Below are 24,153 nucleotides of genomic sequence, written 5' to 3'. Positions count from 1 at the left end.
GCCGAGCAGGGAGCCTGATGTGGGACTCGATCCAGGGACTACAGGATCATGAGCTGAGCCAAAGGCAGTCGTTTAACCAACTGAGCCACCCAGGCGCCCTGGATCTAGCCCTTTTGACACAATAATTCTTTTGTCATTAATTCCAAGTTATTATACTCTTCTTGATATTGTTAATAAAGGCCCAATTACTTTGAGGTAAAAATATTTTATTTACAGACAAAATGCAGTTTAGTACTAAATATCAAATAACTGATTGAAAAGTAGAAAAATTCTATCAGATTTCTATCAGATTTGGTATACTATAGATAAGTATATATATCAAGACTTGCCGTATTTAAAAGAAATTAATTAAAACAGTTGTGTGTGTTGACAGAGGCAAAATTTCAGTATATTAGATAAAAATTTTTAATTTTTGTAGTCCCCACCTTTTAATCATTTAGAAGTGATTGGGGAAAGAAGCAGAGATTTTATTTTGAATAGATGTTCTTATTAAAGTTGTGGTAGATGAATTTGAGAATATTAGCTAAAAATTACTAGTTATTGATTTCCCATGATTATCCTTGTCTTTAAAAGAGCAGATAAAGGGTGCCTGGGTGGCTCAGTTGGTTAAGTGACTGCCTTCGGCTTAGGTCATGATCACAGGGTCCTGGGATTGAGTCCCAAAATCTGGCTCCCTGCTCTGCAGAGAGCCTGTTTCTCCCTCTGCCTCTTTCTTTACCTCTCATGAATAAAATAAAAATAAAATCTTAAAAAAAAAGAGCAGATATTGAGAATTGCTGTGTTTTTGTTTTATCTTTCCTTTTATGTATAATTTTTATGATGGATAAAGTAGAGGACTTGGTTCCCTAAACTTTTCACCTAACTTCAATTCTCACAGCAACCTTCTAAGTAGTAAGAACAAATTGTATTATGACATGATAATAATTTTTTAAAATGTATCCCTGAGAGATGTGCCCAGTGGTTGCAGTTTTAATATTTTTTATTTGGATCTGTGTGTGTGTGTTCCATTTTAGGTGTTTTGTTTGTTTGTTTTTTATTTTATTTTATTTTAAACTCTATCGCCAACATGGACAGGAACTCAGGACCCGGAAGTCAAGAGTCAGGAGCTCTACTGACTGAGCCAGCCAGGCTCCACCATTATAGTATTAACCTTTGAAAAAGAAGCTCACAGTTTAACTTCTTCAAAGTCAAAGTGTCAGAGCAGAGATTAGAACTCTAATCAATTTTTTTGGTCTGTCACACTTAGTTTCAGTGTACTTTAGCACCCTTTCCTTATGGAAATGAGTGCAAAGATGTAGGGCTTCCCTGAGCGACAAAATATGGCATTTTGAAAGGCAAAGCTGAAATTAACTTTAGCTTTAACGGTAATAGTCCATTTTTTCAAATGTGTCTTTATTTAAAATTACTGCAGATTCAGTAAATTAAAAAACATTTTAAGGTTCTGGACCCTTGTGGGGCCTGCACGAGCTGGGTGTGGTCTTGCACAGGTGCAGTAGTGAGCTGGGTGGGGGGTGAGGTGGTAGGGCATTAAACCTTCAACTGTTTACTTACTTTGCGCTTCAAAGAACTTTGATGTGGCTTTCCTCCATTCCCTTCCTTCACCTCTTGAGCCAACTGCTATGAGCTGGGCTGGGGGAGTCCTATGGACGAGCAGGAGACTACGCCCTGTAGGAGCGAATGTCTTTTGCCTAGGGATGGCTCTGTGTCCCTGCCAGGTGGTATGCACCCCTCTCAGGGACAGTTGGTCCTTTATCCCTGTCTCCAAGATGGCAACTATCAGGTGCGAACTTATTAAGAATTTCACTTCAGAGGAGACCATTTATCACAATAAGATCTCTGTTATAGGAATTGGATCAGTTGGCATGGCATGTGCTATCAGCATCTTATTAAAAGGCTTGAGTGATGAACTTGCTTTTGTGGATGTTGATGAAGGCAAACTGAAGGGTGAGACAGTGGATCTTCAACATGGCAGCTCTTTCATGAAAATGCCAAATATTGTTTCCAGCAAAGATTACCATGTCACTGCAAACTCCAACCTAGTGATTATCACAGCAGATGCACACCCAAGAAAAGGAGAAAAACGCCTTGATGTAGTCAAGAGAAATGTGTCCATCATTAAATTAATGATTTCCAACATTACCCGGTATGGTCCCCAGTGCAAAATGGTAGTTGTTTCTAATCCAGTGGATATCTTATGTAGCTTGGAAGTTGAATGCATTTCCCCATAACCATGTTACTGGAAGTGGCTGTAATCTGGACACTGCCTGTTTCCGTTTCTTTATTGGGCAAAGACTTGGTATCCACTCAGAAAGCTGTCATGCATGGATCCTTGGAGAACATGGAGACTCAAGTGTACCTGTGTGGAGTGGAGTTAACATTGCTAGTATCCCCTTGAAGGATCTGAATTCAGATATAGGAACGGATAAAGATCCTGAGCACTGGGAAAATGTCCACAAAGAGGTGATAACCTCTGGCTATGAGATGGTTAAAATGAAAGGTTATACAAATTGCGCTGTTGGTCTATCTGTAGCTGATTTAACAGAAAGCATTTTGAAGAATCTTAGGAGAGTGCATCCAGTTTCCACCATAACGAAGGGCCTCTTGGAATAAATGAAGAAGTATTCCTTAGTGTTCCTTGTATCTTGGGAGAGGATGGTATTGCAAACCGTATTAAGATAAAGCTGACCCTTGAAGAGGAGATCCATTTGAGAAGGAGTGCAGAAAAACTTTGGAAAAGTCACAAAGAGATCAAGCTTTAAAGTTTGATCCTGTAATAAAAGGAGAGATAGTAGTTGCAGGATTGTATATCAAACTTTTGAATAAACTTGAATCCGTGTGTGTGTAGTTGCTCTTTGGTCTAAAAGGATGTATGATGTATGTGTTTAATGTGTTATAGAGATTCTGGTTCTTTTCATCCAACATAATGCTAATTCTTTCATTCTGGCTGGCTTATATATATGTTCATTTATATGCTGCTTAGAAAAAAGTTATAACTTCCTCTACGAATGTAAAAGTAAAAGTTTATACAAACAACTCGAAATGTTAGTTCTAGTCCTAACTCCAAATGAAACCTTGATTTGACCTTAAATAAGATTTTAATATTCCAAGGTATAACTTACTCTGAAAACTGTTAATTATCTTTATTAAAGATTTTAATGAAAATTGCCGTATATTGTAGAATCCTTCCTGTGTTTTCAAGCATATTTTGAGCACTTAGAAAGTTAATACAAAGAACAGAGTATGGATATTTATTTAACTTGCTTTGATTTTCTTTAACTTTGTTTTCTTAAATAAAATGTCACTTTATAATTAGTTGATTGGCATGTTCATTATAATTTGTGCAACTAGACCATTGCCCTTGAAAAAACATCAGTTACTGATAAAATATAGAGATAGATTTTTTTAACTTGGAAAATGACCCATGTTTCTATAAAAACTATAATTTCATCAGTCCTTACAAGTTTTACTTTGTCATCTCTCTCCTATTTGCTATACTGTGATCTTTATTTTTCATATTTTTTAGGAAATGGTCTTCAGATAATTCCGCTCATCAAAACTGCTTACTTCTCTTTAGGGCTGCTTCATGCTCATTGAAGCCAATTAAAAGATTTTTTCCTTCTTCATTTACTGGGATACAATCATATTCTGAATTATGTTTTTAGAAATTAAGGGCATATGTATATGTATATATATATTTAAGATTTTATTTATTTGGCAGCGAGAGACTCAGTGAGAGAGGGAACACAAGCAGGGGGAGTGGGAGAGGGAGAAGCAGGCTTCCCATGGAGCAGGGAGCCTGATGCGGGGCTCGATTCCCAGGACCCTGGGATCATGACCTGAGCCAAAGGCAGACGCTTAACGACTGAGCCACCCAGGCACCCCTATATATATATATATATTTTTTTTTTTTTAAGAAAGTTCAGCAAGATTGCTGGACTCAAGACAAACTTTATTTTTTAATCAGGATTTTTTTTTTTTAAGATTTTATTTATTTGAGAGAGAGAGAGCACAAGCAGGGGTTAGTGGCAGGTAGAAGGAGAGGGAGAAGCAAGCTTCCCGCTGAGCAGGGAGTCTGACGTGGGGCTTGATCCCAGGACCTGGGGATCATGACCTGAGCCAAAGGCAGCCTCTTAACTGACTGAGCCACCCAGGGATCCCAAGGGCATACATATGTTTTGACATTTCAGTTGGATGGGGTTGTGGGACTCTTTTTTAAAATGGTAACGTCTATATTTACCACAGGATAGAGCAAATACCCACTTGTCGGCCATAATTGAAGAACTCCAGTAGAAAGTTTTTTCATTATTTCTTTAAAATAGACAAAATTTAAAGCCCTTCAAGATATGCTAATACAGTCACAGTACTCGTGTGTGTGTGTGTGTGTGTGTGTGTGTGTGTATGTGAAAGTTCACTTATAAAATGCCTAAAAGAGAATTACAAGTGGCCCATCTTAAAGGTTCTTCATAAAATCATTTCAGTTGTCTCTTTTCATATACTTTCACTGATTCTTCTTTGATGAATCTACAGAACCGAGGCCAGTGCTCCTTCATCTGTAGTCCTTTGTACTACTACAGGGCATCTTTAGAGGCACTGCTTCCAGTACTGCTGAGACCACAGTATTGTTGGTGTGAAAGATTTGCCTTAAATTTTGATGATGTTGTTGCTACTTAGAGCCTTCTAGCATCTAGAAAAATCCTGGAGAATCTAGATACTCATTTTCTACTTTATAATTTCTGTAGGGAGAAATTTCCAGAAGTAGATTGCTTACTTTGAGGAGTAGAGTATTTCTTTTTGTGCAGATACATCTCACATGGCTAAGAGTACACTTAGCAAGAAAAACTAGAAGACCAAAGTTTACTAATTTATGTCGTATCAGTGACATTTTTTAAAATTCTAAGAATTATGATCTTGTGGGGCACCTGGGTGGCTCAGTCGTTAAGCGTCTGCCTTCGGCTCAGGTCATGATTCCAGGGTCCTGGGAATCAAGCCCCACATCGGGCTCCCTGCTCAGCGGGAAGCCTGCTTCTCCCTCTCCCACTCCCCCTGCTTGTGTTCCGTCTCTCGCTGTGTCTCTCTGTCAAATAAATAAAATCTTAAAAAAAAAATTATGATCTTGTGCATATTCATTTAGGCTAAATTTGGTTTTGTACAGTTGAATTAATATCTCAGTTCATCTTGGGATATTCACTATTAACTAGAAAAGTAACTTACTTTCAAAGTTTAATCCATTTTAACAATGTGGTCTCTTAATGTCAGTAGCATAGCTTATTTTTAAATATTTTCAGGAAAAGTACAGGAACATTAAACAAGTAAAAAGCCCACACAGCTGATTTGCAGATAAGAGTGGTCTACATGCTCCTAACCTAGTGCCTGTGTGAATTTGTAGTATCAGAGTAAGAGTATTTTTTCTTGTAAATTGCACACTGTATGATTTTAGAAATTTCTGTTTAAGACTCAAGAAAAAATACATATTTAAAGCCTGGATATTGTAGCTTATGGTACTACACTGTATAATAAAAAAAATAGATAAGTGATTTAAGAAGTTAAGAAAGAAACAGTACACACAAAAAGGATTTGAACTATTTTAAATTATTCACTTAATTTCTTTATTTTTCTTTTAATTACAGGGGTGATGAGATGCAGCATTCCTAGATATGTTAAGGACAGTCATCTCTGTCAGTCTTCTCAGAAAGTCTGAGAAAAATCAATGAATAGAATTAAATGTAACTTTGTTATGTACACATACAATGTATACATTCGAATATGCCAGATCGATATATTTAATATTGTATAAGTTTTCTGTTACAGCAGCTGTCACAAATTACCACAAACTTAGTAACTTAAAACAACATAAATTTATTATTGTACAGTTCTATAGTTCGGAAGTCCAAAATGGGTCACGCTGGATTAAAACCAACAAGTTGGGCAAGGTTGTGTTCCAGACTCTAGGGGAGAATCTCTTTCCTTGTTTTCAGTTTCTAGAGGTTTTCCACATTCCTTGGCTGAAGACCCCTTTCCTCCATATTTCAGGCCAGTAATCATTTCACTCTGGCCTTGTTTTCATTGTTCTGCCTCCTACCTACTTTCTTCTTCTGCCGTGCCTTCCACTTTGAAAGACTCTTGTGATTATACTGGGCCCCCTGGCTAATCCAGGATCGTTTCCTGTTTTAAGGTTAGCTGATGAATAGCCTTAATTCTAGTTACAAACTTAATTCCCCTTTGCCATGTAACCTGTACGTTTTCACAGGTTCCAGGGATTAAGATGTAGACATTTTTAGGGCCATTATCCTGCCTACCACAAATATTGGCTAAGAATGCTAAGATTACTATTTCTTTTTAAGAATCTTTGGGTTGTTGGGGCACCTGGCTGGCTCATTTGGTATAGAGCACGCAACTCTTGATCTCTGGGTTGTAAGTTTGAGCCCCAGGTTGAGTGTAGAGATAACTTAAAAAAATAAAATCTTAAAAAAAAAATCTTTGGGTACCTGGGTGGCTCAGTTGTTTAGCATCTGCCTTTGGCTCAGGTCATGATCCCAGGGTCCTGGGATCGAGCCCCGCATCAGGCTCCCTGCTCAGCGGGAAGCCTGTTTTCCCTCTCCCACTCCCCCTGCTTGTGTTCCTTCTCTCGCTATATCTCTCTGTCAATAAATAAAATCTTAAAAAAAAATCTTTGGGTTGTTATAACCTTAATTTGGAGAATCAGCTACTGATAAAAGTGTACAATAAAATGGAAGCAAACTTAAGAAAATCAACCAGTCATATGAATATTGAACTATGGCACCCAACCAGATTGAAGTAGGATTAAAGAAGAATTTGCTATTGTCATTTAATTTTTTTAAGCTAGTTTTATAATTACATTATGATGTTAACTTAGTAAAAATACTTCACTTTACATAGTTGTGTCAGATTCAGGAGGTTTTTTTTTTTTCCTGGTCTAGTTTTTAATTTTTCAAAAATTAAAAAAAATTCAACCTCAAATACACTATTATCAGTTAAAGCATACTAAAGTAAATAATAAACTTAATTGAATATATTGAAATGTTGGCTTATATATAAGACTAAGTAATACAGTACCCTTATAGAAGACAAATATGTATGTTCCTTATTGTAGTAATTGGAATATCCTGGAATTCAAGCTTACTGGTTTTTTTGGGAACTAGTCAACGTTTTTTAGAGCATTACATTGTCTGTAAGGTTTATATATTTTCTAGTAAGGTATAAACAAGTTAATGAATGGGTTGGAGCAGAGTGCCAGTGACGTAAATTTCAGATTCTCTGTGTAGTTAAGTTCATCTAAGTTTTCAATGACAATTTTTTTTTAAGATTTTAATTTGAGAGAGAGAGCCAGAGAGCGCCCACATGAGCAGGGAAGAGGAGTAGAGGGAGAGGGGAGAAGCAGACACCCCACTGAGCAGGGAGCCCTACGACTGATGAGGATGACATGGGGCCTGATACCAGGACCCTGAGATCATGACCTGAGCCACAGGCAGCCGCTTAACCGACTGAGCCACTCAGGTGCCCCTTGATGACAAATTTGATTATTTTTCCATAACAGTGTTTGTATAAGTTAGGTCATAAAGAGAATCTAGTGAAACAGTGTGGTGCAGTCCATGCAAAGTAATAATTTTCAGTGCTGGAAGTCAATGTTATATCATCATTTTCTGCAATGGATGGTACTTAGCAACAACAACTAAGAGTTTGTGTGTATGGAGGGGAAGAGTACCATAAATTCCTCACAGGAAATTCCTTTCTTCTTTTTTTTTTTTAAGATTTTATTTATTTATTTGACAGAATCACAGTGAGAGAGGGAACACAAGCAGGGGGAGTGGGAGAGGGAGAAGCAGGCTCTGCGCCGAGCAGGGACCCCTATGCAGGGCTTGATCACAGGATCACAGACGCTTAACCACTGAGCCACCCAGGCACCCTACTTTCTTCATTTTTAAAAATGTATCATATTTAGGGGTGCCTAGGTGGCTCAGTTGATTAAAGTGACTGCCTTCGGCTCAGGTCATGATCCTGGAGTCCCAAGATTGAGTCCTGCATCAGGCTCCCTGCTCAGCGGGGAGTCTGCTTCTCCCTCTGACTCCCCCCCATGTGCTCTCTCATTCTCTCAAATAAATAAATAAAATCTTTAAAAAAAAATAATAAGAATGTATCATAGTTAGTTCCACAATAAGTTTTCTAATTTTTTAAATTTCTGTGATTTCAATAAACAACTTACTGTGATAGCTTCATCCTTACCTCTACTATACTTATATCTAGATTGTTCAGAATTTCTGATCCTTCTTTATAGGTTATTTTTATATCTAATTTCTTTTGTTTATATATGAAAATATTTGTTTCTTAGAATTGTTGGCTTGGGAAGACCTACTTTATTGTGTCTTTTTTTATTTTTAGTCTTCAGAGTTGAAGAAATTCTCGAACAAGCAGACTACCTATATGAGAGTGGAGAGACAGAAAAACTTTATCAGTTGCTGACCCAATACAAGGAAAGGTAGGCAATGTATGATAAGCCTGAGTTTTCAGTTTCCTCAAAATTTTTGTTATTTAACAATTAAAATGACTCTTGGTGCTTGAAATTTTTATACTTTTTTAAAGTTTTTACTGCAAAATAACATTTTTTAGAATTTAATTTATAGTATGTTTCTTACAGTAAATGATTCACAAGTGCTACATGTCTCATTGATTTAGAAAAGGTGATTCTTACTCATTCTAGTGGAATGTTGAAATATTTTTTCATTTTGCTTTGGATCATGTGAGGTAGTCATTGAATATATGGTTATCTATATTGTATATTTCTCATTTTTTTTAAGTGAATTTCTTACTGGCATAAGAGGTAAATGAATTAGGATGTTTGTATGGCATCATTGAATAGTATCTGTGTATCACTTTAGAAACAGTTTTTTTAGAGAAACTAAAAATACCTCCTTTTTCTATTTTTAGTATTAGGTTACATGTTTGAGTATCAGTGTGCAGTCAGTTTTTGGGAGGATGTAGGTGGAAGGAGAGTCTGCCCTATAAAATAGGCTTAATAAGGCTAAATTCACATTTCCAGATCACAGATTACCTAATCCTAAACTAAAAATATTGAATCATTTTCAGCTACCTTTCTTAGATTCCTAAAACCAGTTCTGTCTTCATGACCCATCAATTTTACTTCCTAAATATCTATAGAATCCACTTTTTCTTCTCCATTTTTCCCTTAGTTACTAGTAGTGTCGTGTTTGGCATTTTATAGTCATTTTAGTAATGACTTGAAAAGTAAGCTGTAAGATAGTTACTCCATCTTTATTTAATTATAAATATACTATTGCTACCTTTAGTTTCAAAATTTTATGTGAATACCATATTTTGGTAAATATATAATGGGCTTAAAGGCAAGCATTTAATAAAAAGGAGTTTTAATGTTTTAAAAAATACTTCTAACTCTTAATTGTGGTTACTGTTTTATTTATTAACCATTTCTTATTTTATATAAGTATATTCATATGGAAATCCTTCAAGGAGTCCAGGCCCTCACTTGAAATAGTCCATGCATCATGGCATGGATGACACATTGAAATATAATATTTATTTTGAGATTCTGTTATATTCAATCATTTATTTATTAACACATATTATCATATACCTATTGTGTGCCAGTTACTATATTTGGAGCTGGGGATATAGCAGTTTTGTTTGTTGAGCATGACCCACTCTCTAAAGTTTGTGGGTTTTTATGGTACTGTCTGAACCAGTTAGTGAGTTGTCTGAAGTGTCTCATGCCTTAGGTTTTATGTTGAATTTTGTAGTGCAGGTGTTTAGAGAATTCAAATACAAAGATATTTTCTAAGGAAGTTAGTATTTTTATTTATTCACTTGAGAGAGAGCGAGAGTGAGAGAGCACAGGCAGGGGTTGGGGAGCAGAAGAAGGAGAGGGAGAAACAAGCTCCCCGATGAGCAGGGAGCCCAATGCAGGCCTCCGTCCCAGGACCCTGGGATCATGACCTGAGCTGAAGATAGACGCTTCACTGAGCCACCCAGGTACCCCAGGAAGTTAGTATTTTAGATAATTTAGGAAAGTTAATATTTATCTATAATATTGGATATTTTGTAGGAAATTTTAGCAAATAAAGTTTTATGTGAAAATATAACATTATGAATAATGGCTTTTGATACTGCTATATCTTCATTGACCTGAAAGACCACCATATGTATTCATTCGTGATGTGACCTTTAACAGTTTTTAAATGTGAGCTAAAATGGTTATTTTATATTTATTTCAAATTAGTGAAGATGCAGAGTTACTGTGGCGATTGGCACGGGCATCACGTGATACAGCTCAGCTTAGTGGGACCTCAGAAGAGGAGAAAAAACTCTTGGTCTATGAAGCCCTAGAATATGCAAAAAGAGCATTGGAAAAAAATGAATCCAGTTTTGCAGCTCATAAGGTGAGGTGCTTAAAGTAATGAAACTGTTACCATATGAGAGGTACATTGGTCTATACTTATTATTCCTAATTTACAGAGGAAAGAAAATTTGTCTATTTTAAAGAAGTAAGGAAGAGATTTATTTTTATAACGTTTTTTCAGAAAGATGTAGTTTTTTTCTTTGCATTCTTGAACACTTATTCTAACTTTATTAGTGTGTTGATAAATTACTTTTGTGAATGATTATTTTTAAACAAAAGTGTTAGTTGTTTTGTGAATTGCCTATATCTTTATTCCTAGTAGTATAAGCACTTGACAAGTGTTTACTAATTTTCCTTACATTATACTTCTGTTTCATGCAGAGGTGAGAATAGAGCAGCTGGACGGCTAAGACCTTGTATAACTTTCACATATAACTCTGCTAGTTCCTGAATTTCCTAACTGGTTTAGAATGGTGTTTTTCAGTTGGCACTGTGGGGACACATGGTGACATTATTGGTATTTGGATTAGGACATCACTTTATGATGTTGGACTTTCCTCAGTAGATCTGCCAAGTCATTGTGACAACCAAATTCCATCTCCACCCATTTCCAAATCCTCCCTTTAGGGGCCAGTCTCCCTCAACACCCCTCTAATACTGGTTTATATTAAAAATAAAACAGATACGGATTCCTTAATTTGTTGAGATTTGTTTCATGGGCCAGAGTATGGTCCATCTTCGTAAATATTCTTTGTGCATGTGAAAGGAATGTTTATTCAGCTATTGTTGGGAGTATTTTATAAATGTCATTCAGGTCAGGTTGGTTGATAGCCTTGTTCAAGTCTTTTGTATCCTTACTGATTTTCTATCTACTTGTTCTATAAATTATTGAGAGAGGCATGTTGAGATGTCCAAGTATAATTGTAGGTTTGTCTGTTTCTTTGCAATTTTATTAATTTTTGCAGCATGTATTTTAAAGTTTCTATTAGGAATGTAAACATTTAGGATTATTGTATATTCTTGGTGCGTTAACCTCTTTATCACTGTAAAATGATTCCCTTTATCTTTGAAATACTCTTGGTTTTATCGTCTACTTTGATATAAACATAGCAACTCTTGTTTTCTTTTGACTGTTAGCATGTTATATCCTCTGTCCTTTTACTTTTAACTGTGTCTTTATATTTAATATGTAAACAGGTGATTAAGTCTTGCTTTTATTTTTACTTATATATTTCACATTATATAAAATTCATCATTGTAATGCATATACTTCAGTGGTTTTTCACATTTTCCCTGTGTTGTGCAACCATCAGCACTAATTCCAGAATATTTCTGTTACCCCCAGAACAAACCCTATATCTACCAACAGTCATTTCCAATTCTCCCCTGCACCTGTTACCTGGCAAACACTAATCTACTTTCTGTCACAATGAATTTTCCTATTCTAGACATTTCATATAAATGGAATTACAATAGGTGGCCTTTATGTGTCTGGCTTCTTTCCCTTTGTGTAGTATTTTCAGGGTTCATCCATGTTGAGTAAGTGACAGTACTTCATTTTTTTTATGACTGAATAATATTCCATTGTATGGATATATCAGTTTTGTTTATCCATCAGCTGGTGAACATTTGGGGTGTTTCCACTTTTTGGCTGTTATGAATAATATGCTGTGTACAATTGTGTACAAGATTTTCTGTGAACATTTGCTTTTCTTTTTTTTTCTTATGGAGGTAAAGTCACACAGCACAAAATCACCCATTTTATAAATGCACAGTATGGTGGCCTTTACTACATTTATAGTGTTGTACAACCATTACCACTAGTTCCAGAACATTTTTATCACCCCAGAAGGAAACCCATTAAGTCCAATTAAGTAGTTACTCTCTGTTCCCTCTTACTCCCCTGACAACCACTAATTTCCTTGCTGTGTCTATGGCTTTACCTTTTCAGGATATTTCAGAGGAGTGGCATCATACAGTATGGGATCATTTGTGTTTGACATCTTTCACTTACCATGTTTTTGAGGTCCATCCACATTGTAACATGCATCAGTATTTTATTTCTTTTTATGGATGAATAACATTCCATTGTAGGGATATACCACATTTTGTTTACCCATTGATTAGTTGTTGGACATTTGGGTTATTTCCACACTTTTGGCTATTGTTTATAGTGTAAATATCAACATTCATGTACAAGTACTTTTTAAATACCTGGTTTTTGTTTTTGTTTTGTTTTGTTTTTTAAGATTTTATTTATTTGTTTGACAGAGAGAGAGACAGCAAGAGAGGGAACACAAGCAGGGGGAGTGGGAGAGGGAGAAGCAGGCTCCCCGCCGAGCAGGGAACCCGATGCGGGGCTCGATCCCAGGACCCCAGGATCATTTCCTGAGCCAAAGGCAGATGCTTAAGGACTGAGCCACCCAGGCGCCCCTAAATACCTGTTTTCAGTTCTTTTGAGTATATATATCTAGGAATGGACTTGCTGGGTCATACGTAATTCTATGTAATTCTTTTTTTTTAATAGATTTATTTATTTATTTTGGGGGCTGGAGAGAGAAAACGAGCAGACTCCCTGCTGAATGCTCAGGGAGCTAGATGTGGGGCTCGATCTCACGACCCTGAGATCATGACCTGAGCTGAAGGCAGACACTTAACCAACTGAGCCACCCAGGCGCCCCTATGTAATTCTTTTGGAAGAACTGTCGAATTGTTCTTCAAAGCAGCTATATCGTTTTCTTTTGCCACTAGCAGTGTGTGAGGGTTCCAGTTTCTCCATATCCTTGCTAACACTTGGAATTATCCACTGAAAAAAATTAAAACTAGTGCATATGAAGTGCTTTCTTATGGTTTTGCTTCGCATTTTCCTAATGAGTAGTGATATTGAGCATCTTTTCATGTGCTTATTGGACATTGGTTTTGGAGAAATGTCTATTCAAATTCTTGCCCCATTTTTCAACTAGGTTTATCTTTTTATTGTTGAGTTTTGAGAATATTTTCTGGCTATTAGTCTCTGATTAGATATATGATTTGCAAATATTTTCTCCCATTCTGTGGATTGTCTTTTTACTTTCTTGATGATGAGCTTTGATGCACAAATTTTTAATTTTGAGGAAGTCCCGTTTAGTTTTCTTTGATTGTTTATGCTTTTGGTGTCATATCTAAAAAACACAGATTTTCACCTCTGTTTGTTTCTAAGAGTTTTATATTTTTTAGCTGTTACATTTAGGTCTTTGATCCTTAAAAGAGTTAGCTTTTATACATGGTTGAGATAGGAGTTCAAATTCATTTTTTTGCATGTAAATATCTAGTTGTCCTACCATCATTTGTTGAAAAGACTGTTCTTTCTCCATTTTCATCTTTGATGAAAATCAGTTGAACATAAATGTATAAGTTTATTTTTGAATTCCCAATTCTGTTTCATTGGTCTAATTGTAGACCTGTTGGTCTTTGTGATTTTCATATGGTGAACCATCCTTGTATTTTGGGATAAATCCCATTTGGTCATGTTGTGTCTTGATTATTACAGCTTTGTGATAAGTTTTGAAATAAGGAACTGTGAGTCTTCTAGCTGTTCTTTTTCAAGATTATTTTCTCCATTCTGAGTTCCTTCAATTTCCATACATATTTTAGGATCAGCTTGTAAATTTCTTCAAAGAAGCCAGTTGGGTTTTTGATAGGGATTACATTGAATCTGTAGGTTAGTTTGGGGAGTATTGCCATCTTAACAGTATTATGTTTTCTAATCCACAGGTGTGTGTTGTCTGTTCATTTATTTAGATGTTTTTCTTCTTTCAACAGTGTTTTGTAATTTTCCGTCTTAAGTCTTGTACTTTGGTTAAATTTATTCTTTAAATATTGTATTGGAATTCTTAATTTCATTTTCAGATTGTTCATTGCTAGTGTATAGGAGTGCAACAAATATTTGTATATTAATTTTATATCCTGTAGTTTTGCTGAACTCATTTATTGGTTCTACTAGTTGTTTTGTAGATTATTTAGGTTTATTCTATATTATGAACGGGTCTGTAAATAAACTATCCATAGATAGTTTTACTTTTTCTTTTCCAATCTGGACCCCTATTATTTCTTAGTATCTTGCTCAATTTCCCTTGCTAGAACTTCAGTACAGTGTTGAGTAGATATCTTTGTTTTGTTCTTGATTATAGGAGGGTAGCTATTAGGCTTTCACCATTTACTGTGATGTTAGCTGTGGGTTTTCCATAAATGCTCTTTATCAGATTGAGAAAGTTCCCTTCCATTCCTAGTTGTTGAGTGTTTTTATCATGAAAGGGTGTTGGATTTTGTCAGATGCTTTTCTCTGTGTCTGTTGAGATGATCATTTTGGTTTTTTTCCCCCCTTAATTCTTTTAATTTGGTATCTTACATAATTGATTTTCATATGGTGAACCAACCTTGTATTTTGGGATAAATCCCACTTGGTCATGTTGTGTAATCCTTTTCATATGCTGCTAAATTCAGCTTGCCATTATTTTGTTGAGGAATTTGGCATCATAAGAGACACTACTCTTTAGTTCTCTTTTTTCTTTTCTCTGGTTTTATTGAGAAAAAATTGACATACATTGTTGTATAAGTTTAAGGCATACAGCATGATGGCTTGGTTTGCACATATTGTGAAATGATTACCATAATAGGTTCAGCTGATAACCTGTCTTCTAATATAGATGTGGTAAAAAGGAAAGAAAGAGAAAAAAATTTTTTTTCCTCGTGATGAGAACTCTTAGGGTTTATTCTCTTATGAACTTTCCTATATATCATACATCAGTATTAGCTGTAGTCTTCATGTTGTACATTACATCCATAATACAGTTCGCCCTTGAACAACATGAGGAGAAGCTACTAATAACCTGTTGACTGGAGGCTTTAATGATAACATAAATAAGTACATATTTTGTATGTTATACGTCTTATATACTGTATTCTTACAATAAAGTAAGTTACAAAAAAGAATATTTCAAAAAAATGATAAGGAAAATAGATTTACAGTAGTATATTTCTCGAAATCTGTGTATAAGTGGATCTGCACAGTTTAAATCTGTGTTGTTCAGCTGTATTTATTTATCTTAAAACTGGAAGTTTGTACCTCTTTTTTTTTTTTTTAAGATTTATTTTTTTGGCAGAGAGGGACACAGCGAGAGCACGAACCCAAGCAGGGGGAGTGGGAGAGGGAGAAGCAGGCTCCCCGCAGAGCAGGGAGCCCAATGCGGGGCTTGATCCCAGGACCCTGGGATCATGACCTGAGCCGAAGGCAGACACTTAACGACTGAGCCACCCAGGCGCCCCTGGAAGTTTGTACCTCTTGACCACCTCCCTCCAATTCCCCCTCCCCCGACTCTCTGCCTCTGGTAACCACAAGTCTTATGATTGTTTTTTTTTAAGATTCTGCATGTGAGTGAGAATATACAGTATTTTTATTTCCTTAGCATAATACCTTCAGAGTCCACCCATGTTGTTGCAAATGGCAGGATTCCCTTTTTATTGTTGAATAATATTTCATTGGTGTGTGTGTGTGTGTGTGTGTGTGTGTGTGTGTGTGTGTGTGTGTGTGTGTGTACACACCACAACTAATTTATCCATCATCTGTTGATCTGTACTTAGGTTGTTTCCATTTTGGCTATTGCAAATGATGCTTTGAACATGGAGGTGCAGATACCTTTTCAAATAGGTGTTTTTTTTTTTTTTTTTGGATAAATTCCCAAGTGTGGAATTGCTGGATCATATGTAATTATATTTAAATTATTTGAGGATTGGCTATACCAGTTGGTATCGGCTATACCAATTTAGAATCCCTCAGTCATAAGGGTACCCTTTTCTCCACATCCATGCCAGCATTTATCTCTTTTTGATGATGGACATTTGTAACAGGTATGAGGTGATACCTCATTGCTGTTTTAATTTGTATTTCCTTAATGACTGTTGATGTTGAGCATCTTCTGTTGGCCTTTCTTATATCTTTGGAGAAATGTCTATTCAGGTCCTCTGCCCATTTTTAAATTGTGTTATTTGGTTTTTTGCTATTGAATTATATGTAATTGTATGAATTATAATTCAGATATTAACCCTTTATTAATATTGTTTGCAAATATTTTCTCCCATTCGGTAGGCCTTTTCATTTTGTTGGTTTCTTTTCCTGTGCTGAAGCTTTTTAGTTTGATGTAGTACCACTTGTTTATTTTTTATCTTGTTGCCTATACTTTAGGTGTCATATCCAAAAAATCATTACCAAGACCCATGTCAAAAGGCTTTATTCCTGTTTTCTTCTAGGAGTTTCATAGTTTCAGGTCTTACATTTAAGCCTTTACCTCATTTTGAGTTAATTTTTGTGAGTGGTATGTGTCTAGTTTTATTCCTTTACATGTGAATATCCCATAATCCAGTGCCATTTTGGTAGTCTGTCCCTTTTTTTTTTTTTTAAGATTTTATTTATTTATTTGACAGAGAGAGAGACACAGCGAGAGAGGGAACACAAGCAGGGGGAGTGGGAGAGGGAGAAGCAGGCCGCCTGCTGAGCAGGGAACCTGAAAGGGGGCTCGATCCCAGGACCCTGGGATCACAACCTGAGCTGAAGGTAGACGCTTAACCGACTGAGCCACTCAGGCACCCCTAGTCTGTCCTTTCTTAATTGGATATTCTAGCTCCCTTGTCAAATATTAGCTGACTGTATATTCTTGGGTTTATTTCTGGGTTCTCAGGTCTGTTCCATTTGTCTATTTGTTTTTATGCCAGTACCATGCTGTTCTAATGACTGTAGCTATAATTTATAATTAAGCTTGTTCTTTTTTCTCAGGATTTCTTTGGCTATTTTGGGTCTTTTGTGGTTCCCTCTAAGTTTAAGGTGTGTGTTTTTCTACTTCTGTAAAAAATGCCATTGGTATCTTGATAGGGATTGCATTGACTCTATAGATGGCTTTTGGTAGTATTGCTATTTTAACAGTATTCCTCCAGTGCATGAACGTGGGTTATCTTTCCATTTATTTATATCTGATTTCTTTGATCGTTATCTTGCAGTTTTCAGAGTAGAGATCTTCTTGTATAAGTTTATTCCTATTTGATTTTGATCCTCTTGTAATGGGAACTATTTCTTTTTTAGAAAAGTTGTTGTTAGGTTATAGAATTGCTACTGATATTTGCATGTTAATTTTATATCCTGCAACTTTACTGACTTCAATGATTAGATCAAACAGCTTTTTTTGTTGAGTCTTTTGGACATTTATATATAAGATCATGTCATGTGCAAATAGAAACATTTTTACCTCTTCCTTTCCAAATCTGATAACTTTTATTTTTTTTTCTTGCCTGATTGCTCTAGGTAGGACTTCAAGTACTGTGTTGAATAGGAGTGGTAAGAGTGAGCGCCCTTGTCTTGTTCTTGGTCTTAGAGGAAGTTTTTCAACTTTTCATCATTGAGTATGACGCTAGCTATGGATTTATCACATATGGTCCTTACTATGTTGAGATATATTCCTTCTATCTCTAATTCAGCTTGTTGGGAGTTCTTATGAATGGATGTCAAGTTTTGTCATATGTTTTTCTGTATCTATTAAAATGATCATATGATTCTTTTTTTCTATTAATGTGATGCATCACATTGATTGATGCATGTGTGTTGAATTATTCTTGCATTCCAGGGATAAATTCCATTTGATTGTGCTGAATTATTCCTTTTAATGCTCTGCTGAATTCTATTTTTTAGTATTTTATTGAGAATTTTTGCAACTTTATTAGGTTTCTTTTGTTGTGATGTTTTGTGTTGGTTTTGGTATCAGAGTAACGCTGGTGTCATAGAATACTTAAGAAATGTTCATTGTTTTTCTGTTTTTTGGAAGAGTTTAGAGAAGCTTGGTGTTAATTTTCTTTAAACATTTGGTAGAATTTGTCAGTGAAGTCATCTGATCCTGGTGTTCGCTTTGTTGGAAGTTCTTTTGATTACTAACTGTAGTATTACTTATTATTCGTTTGTCAGATATTTTGTTTATTCCTTTTTTTTAAAAGATTTTGTTTACTTATTCATGAGAGACAGAGAGAGAAAGAGGCAGAGGCAGAGGCAGAGGGAAAAGCAGGCTCCCTGCAGAGCAGGGAACCCGATGAGGAACTCAATCCCAGGACCCTGGGATCATGACCTGAGCCGAAGGCAGACACTTAACCAACTGAGCCACTCAGGCACCCAGATTTTTTGTTTATTCTCAAGTCAATTGGATTGTTTGTTGTTTCTAGGAATTTTTTTCATGTTTGCTAGGTCACTTAATCTGTTGCTATACAATTGTTGCTACTATTCCCTTATAATCTTTTTATTCCTAGATTTATTACTGAGGTTAGTAGTAATATACGTCCTCTTTGAGTCCTGAGTTTAGTAATTTTTCTCTTTTTTTCTTTTTATGTTTGGCTAAGGGTTTATAAATTTTGTTGATCCTTTCAGAGAATTAATTTGGTTTTGCTATTCTTCTCCATTTTTTCCTATATTTTATTTATTTCCACTCTAGTCTTTATTATTCCATTCCTTCTGCTTACTTTGGGTTAGTTTGCTCTTCTTTTCCTAGTTTCTTAAGGTGAAGTTATTGGCTGATAACTTTCTTTAAGGTAGCCATTTATAGCCATAAGTTTCCTTCTGAATACAACTTTGTTGAATCCCATTAAGTTTTGTAATGTTGTGTTGTTTTGTTCTTAAGGAATTTTTAAATTTTTTTGTGATTTATTTGACTCATTGGTTATTTAGGAGTGTGGGTTTTTTAAAGATTTATTTATTTATTTGAGAGAGAGCGCGAGTGAGTGAATGAGATGGGGAAGGGGCAAAGGGAGAGGGAGAGAGAGAATCTCAAGCAGACTCCCCGCTGAGCGCAGAGCCCGACGTAGGGCTCAATCTCAGGACCACGAGATGATGACCTGAGCTGAAACCGAGAGTTGGACACTTCAACTGAGCTACCCTAGGAATGTGTTTTTTAATTTCCTCATAATTGTGAATTACCCAAATTTCCTTCTTTTATTAAAATATTTTCATTTTGCTGTGGTCAGAGAACATACTCTGGTTTCTGTCTTTTAAAATTTGAGACTTTTTTATAGCCTAATATATTGTCTATCCTGGAAAATGTTCCATGTGAATTGAGAAGAATACATAGTCTGCTCTTGTTGGGTAGAGTGTTCTGTAGATGTGTGCTAGGTCTAATTAGTATATAGTATTATTTGAGTCTTCTATTTGCTGATTTTCTGACTAGTCTTAGAAGTGGAGTATTGAAATCCCAACTATTATAGTTGAATTGTCTCTTTATACCTTCAAGTCTGTCTGTCAGTTTTTGCTTTATTTATTCTGGGGCTCTGTTGTTAGGTGTATATTTGTTTATAATTGTATGTTCTTGATAATGTTTTTCTTTGTCTCGTATAATAATTTTGGTCTTAAAGTCTGTTTTGTCTATTATTAGATCATTATCTAATTCTGATTAATATCTACTACCACTTCAGCTCTCTTGTGAGTACGGTTTGCATGATAAAACTTCCCTCTTTTTCCTTTAAACCTATATACCTCTGAATCTAATTGTATTGTAGACAGTATATAGTTGAATCATGGGTTTTAATACATTTTGCTAACCTTTGCCCTTTATTTGGAGAGTTTAACCCATTCACATGTAATTGACAATAAGAAATTCTTTTGCAATTTTTTTTTCCGGTCTTTTGTTTCTCAAGTCCTCCATTAGTGTCCTTTATTTAGTATTAGGTTTATTTTGTTGTACCGTTTTAATTCCCTTGTTGTTTCTTGTAGTAAATATTTTGAATTATACTCTTAGTGGTTATCCTGAGGAAAACCATTCATTTATTAATTAACATTTAAATAGTATACCAACTTTGCTGTTATGTATCTCTGTTCCCATCCCCTTATTCTGACCAAATCAGCTGGCATTTTGATCTTGGACTTCCCAGTGTCCAGAAATTGTGAGTAATACATTTATATTGTTTTAGCTGCCCACCCTAGTATTTTGTTCTAGTAGCACAAGCAGACTAAGACCAATGTCCATGGTACTGATTTGGCTGTTAATCTTATTGAGAACCCTTTGTACATGACAAGGCACTTTTTTCCTGCTGCTTTCAAGATCATCTCTTTGTTTTTATCTTTGGGTTTGATTATGCTGTGTCTAGTTTGGATCTCTGAATTGATCTTACTTGGGGTTTGTTTTCATCAAAGTAGAGAAGCCTTTGGCATTTATGTTTTCAAATATTCATTCTACCCCTTTCCTCTTCTCTCCTCCTGGGACTTTTCTTATGTGTATTTTGGTAGGCCTCCGAGGTGGTTTCATTTTCTTCATTCTTTTTACTTTGTTTACTGTGTAATATGAATTGACCTATTATCTTCAAGTTAGCTAATTCTTTCTTCTGCATATTCACATCCACCATTGAGCCCTCATTTCAGTGTTGTGTACTTTTCAACTCCAAAATATCTCTTTGGTTCCATTTTGTAATTTCTGTCTTTTGATAATTCTCTATTTGATGTGATACTGTTCTCATAGTATACTTGTTTTTTAGACATCATTTCCTTGTTGAACATACATAAAGTCTAGGATGCCCAGCATCTGGCTTCTTCATGCATAGTTTCTGTTGATTTTTTTTCCTCCTGTGTGTGCATTATACTTCTTATTTTTTTGCATGCTTTATAATTTTTTGTTGAAAACTGATGATTATTATAATATGGTAAATCTGGAAATCAGATTCCCTCTTTTCCCAGAATTTGTTGTGGCTGCTTATTTAGTATTTCTTTCTTTCTTTTTTCTTTTTAAGATTTTATTTTTAAGTAATCTCTACATCCAGTGTGGGGCTCAAACTCACAACCTCGAGATCAAGAGTTGCATTCTCTACTGACTGAGCCAGCCAGGCCCCCTCTGTTGTTTTTCTTTAGTGGCTTTTCTGAACAAATGATTTCTTTGTCATATATAGCCACTGAAGTCTCTCTTCTGTTAGCTTAGTGGTCAGGTAATGATTGAACAGGTAGTTTATAAAATGGAACCCAAATGTTTTCCAGTGTTGATCATAGGGCTCTGTGTATGTGTTGAGACATACCTTTAACACTTAGCTGGGCAGTTTTAAACTGTACCTAGCTTTCACTTCCTGTTTATGAAGAGCCTTAAGGTCAGCAGGTGGTAAGCTTAGGGCCATCTCAGATCTTTCCTAAGCATGTGTGTCTTTTTTGGATTTTCAGGGATATTTTGGAGCTTTTTTTTCCCCCCCTAAAATGCTTTGCTGTTTAATTCAGTAACAAAATAATTCACATTTTACTATGCTTTCAAAGCATGACATTTGAAGTCTATTTTCTCTTCCTTTGACATATGCATTGGCAATAAAAAATAAAATGTCATGGTATAGCAGTATGCGTGGCACTCAAAATTCTGTCAGGTTATAACCCTATCAGTGTGATTCACAGGGTTATGGAGCAGCAGTGGAAATCAGTTAAAATATCACATATGGTTTGGGCGCCTGGGTGGCTCAGGTCATGATCCCAGGGTCCTGGGATTGAGTCCCACATCGGGCTCCCTGCTCAGCGGGAGCCTGCTTCTCCCTCTCCCTCTGCCTGCCACTCCCCCTGCTTGTGCTATCTCTCTGACAAATAAATAAAATCTTTAAAAAAAAAATCACATATGATCTCTCATCACAATTCAGCTCTGCCATGTTGAGCAAAAGCAGCTATAGTCAATGCATAAGTGATGAGCATGACTGTTGTTCTAGTAAAGCTTTATTCGTGGGCACTGAAATTTGAATTGAACATAATTTTCGTATGTCATGAAATACTCTTTTGGCTTTTCTTTACTGAAGCTTTTCAGAGCCCTTAGGGACATCTCTACCTAACCTTACTCCCCACCGCCCCCAGGAAGCAGCCTTTTTTTTTTTTTTTTTTTTAAAGATTTACTTATTTATTTATTTGAAAGAGAATGAGAGAGAGAGAGAGTACATGAGAGGGGGCAGGATCAGAGGGAGAGGCAGACTCCCTGCTGAGCAGGGAGCCCAGTGTGGGACTCGATCCCGGGACTCCAGGATCATGACCTGAGCCAAAGGCAGTCACTTAACCAACTGAGCCACCCAGGCGCCCCCAGGAAGCAGCTTTATCCTTTATCACTAGGGCCTTTTCAGTTTAGGTGAAATATGTACAAGGCCAGTCTTCCAGGGAGCCACGAAACAGATCAAAACAAATAATTAATTATAGTTCTCCATGAATGAGATCTGTTCCATTTGGTACCAGGAATGGAGGGCTGTTTTCACAGCTCCCACTGAGACTGGGAGTATGGGATGGGACTGGAGTAAGATAAAACAGCACAAAGTTCACTTTTCTCATTAGGAATAATCTGTTGCTTTGAATAAGCATTCCCAGGTCACTGCAAGCTTTAGGTTAATTTTGGAGTTCCAAAAAAACATTGATTCTAATAATTGTTGCTCATTTTTATTTATTGCTTTTATGGAGGAGAGAATTCAGATTTCTTTACTTCCCTTTTTTCACTTACGTCGCTGTCAGTCTGTCTTAATTTTAATCCAATTTGGCTTTCAGTTGGGATGTTTGGACCATTTACATTTAATGTGGTTAATGATATTTTTTGTTTTAAATTTCCTATCTTTCTATTCTCTATTTGTTCCATCTGTTCTCATTTTCTTCTTTTTCTGCCTTCTTTTGTATTGGACATTTTTTGGATTCCGTTTTATTTATTTGAGTGACTTAATGGCTATAATTGTATTATGTTGTTTTAGTGGTTGCTTTAAGTTTTATAGTGTATATCTTTAACTTATAGTCCACATCAAGTGATATATACTTCATGTGTTAATAACTGCTCTTTGTGCTATTACTGTGATACGTCTTTGACATATGTTAAAAATCTCAGAATACTGCCAGTCTAATCAGGGAAGAAAATGTTTAGGATTCATCCATAAGCTTGTGTTTGCTTTGCATATAGAAGATAGATATATAAGAGAAAAGTGATGTTACCCAGAGTCCTGATATGTGGTAGAAGATCAGAACACCAAATTTGAAACCCTGTGTGACCCCTCTACTCATTTGGATTTGGGCAACTGGATAACTCTCAGTAGAGATAAGTGAGCATCGCCTATAGAGTAGGGGTGTGTGTGTGTGTGTGTGTGTGTGTGTGTGTGTGTGTGTGTGTGCACATATGCATGTATGTGTGTTTTAAGGTATACTTTTTAATTTTCAATAAACTCACCAAAATTTTGGTGGAGAATAGATTTAAACAGAAGTTTGTTTTAGTTAAAAATCTTTCTGGTTATAATCATTAAAACCCCACACAAATAAGCTCAAACAAAAACAGGGGAGGTGTTTTGTTGTTGTTGTTGTTTTTTTTTTTTATAAGGAACTACTTACTCTCTTTCATAGAACCTAAAGGCAGGGTGCTTTTGGTTCAGGAAAAACTGGCTCAATTGCTCTGATGTTCCATTGTCTTTCCTCTTTGCTGTTACCTGCAAATCTTTTTCTCTATGGACTCTTTTTTTTCTCATTCTGTCTTGTGACTTTCTACAGCACTTTTCTGAAGCTTGGATATTTTGGATTTAGTCCTTCGGGATGAAACTCAGTCTCAGTTTAGGTGTATTGTCTTAAGTATGGCTACAGGGACAAAGTCACAATTGACAAATGTGGGTTATTTCTGTAACAGTGCAGATGGGAGAAGAGGCAGCTTGCTGAAAAGAGGATGAGAAAATAAAATGATAGTTACTCAGTTGCACATTTTTCTAAATTTATACTCCAGTCATAAACACGAATCATTATT

General features: G+C 35.9%; 2 protein-coding genes across 8 annotated transcripts in view; both read left to right on the top strand.

Moving 5' to 3' along the window:
* RMDN1 (regulator of microtubule dynamics 1) overlaps positions 1-24,153 on the top strand; it is a 50,392-nt gene that overhangs the window by 14,712 nt on the left and 11,527 nt on the right. For all 7 annotated transcript variants that reach the window (XM_027581614.2, XM_027581612.2, XM_027581616.2 and 4 more), the window contains 2 exons: positions 8,398-8,494; positions 10,271-10,430. In XM_027581614.2, coding sequence (XP_027437415.1) covers positions 8,398-8,494; positions 10,271-10,430 — 257 coding nt within the window. The remainder of the gene's footprint in view (positions 1-8,397; positions 8,495-10,270; positions 10,431-24,153) is intronic.
* LOC113915526 (L-lactate dehydrogenase A-like 6A) lies at positions 1,620-3,290 on the top strand. Its single transcript, XM_035727424.1, is given in 3 exon segments — positions 1,620-2,191; positions 2,193-2,599; positions 2,602-3,290. Coding segments are annotated over 3 exon segments (1,137 nt in total). The 3' UTR covers positions 2,760-3,290.

Source organism: Zalophus californianus, chromosome 4, assembly GCF_009762305.2.
Source record: "Zalophus californianus isolate mZalCal1 chromosome 4, mZalCal1.pri.v2, whole genome shotgun sequence".
NCBI classification, from domain to species: domain Eukaryota; kingdom Metazoa; phylum Chordata; class Mammalia; order Carnivora; family Otariidae; genus Zalophus; species Zalophus californianus.
The sequence above is the reverse complement of the archived record's forward strand: the minus strand, read 5'-3'. Positions and strand labels throughout refer to the sequence as shown.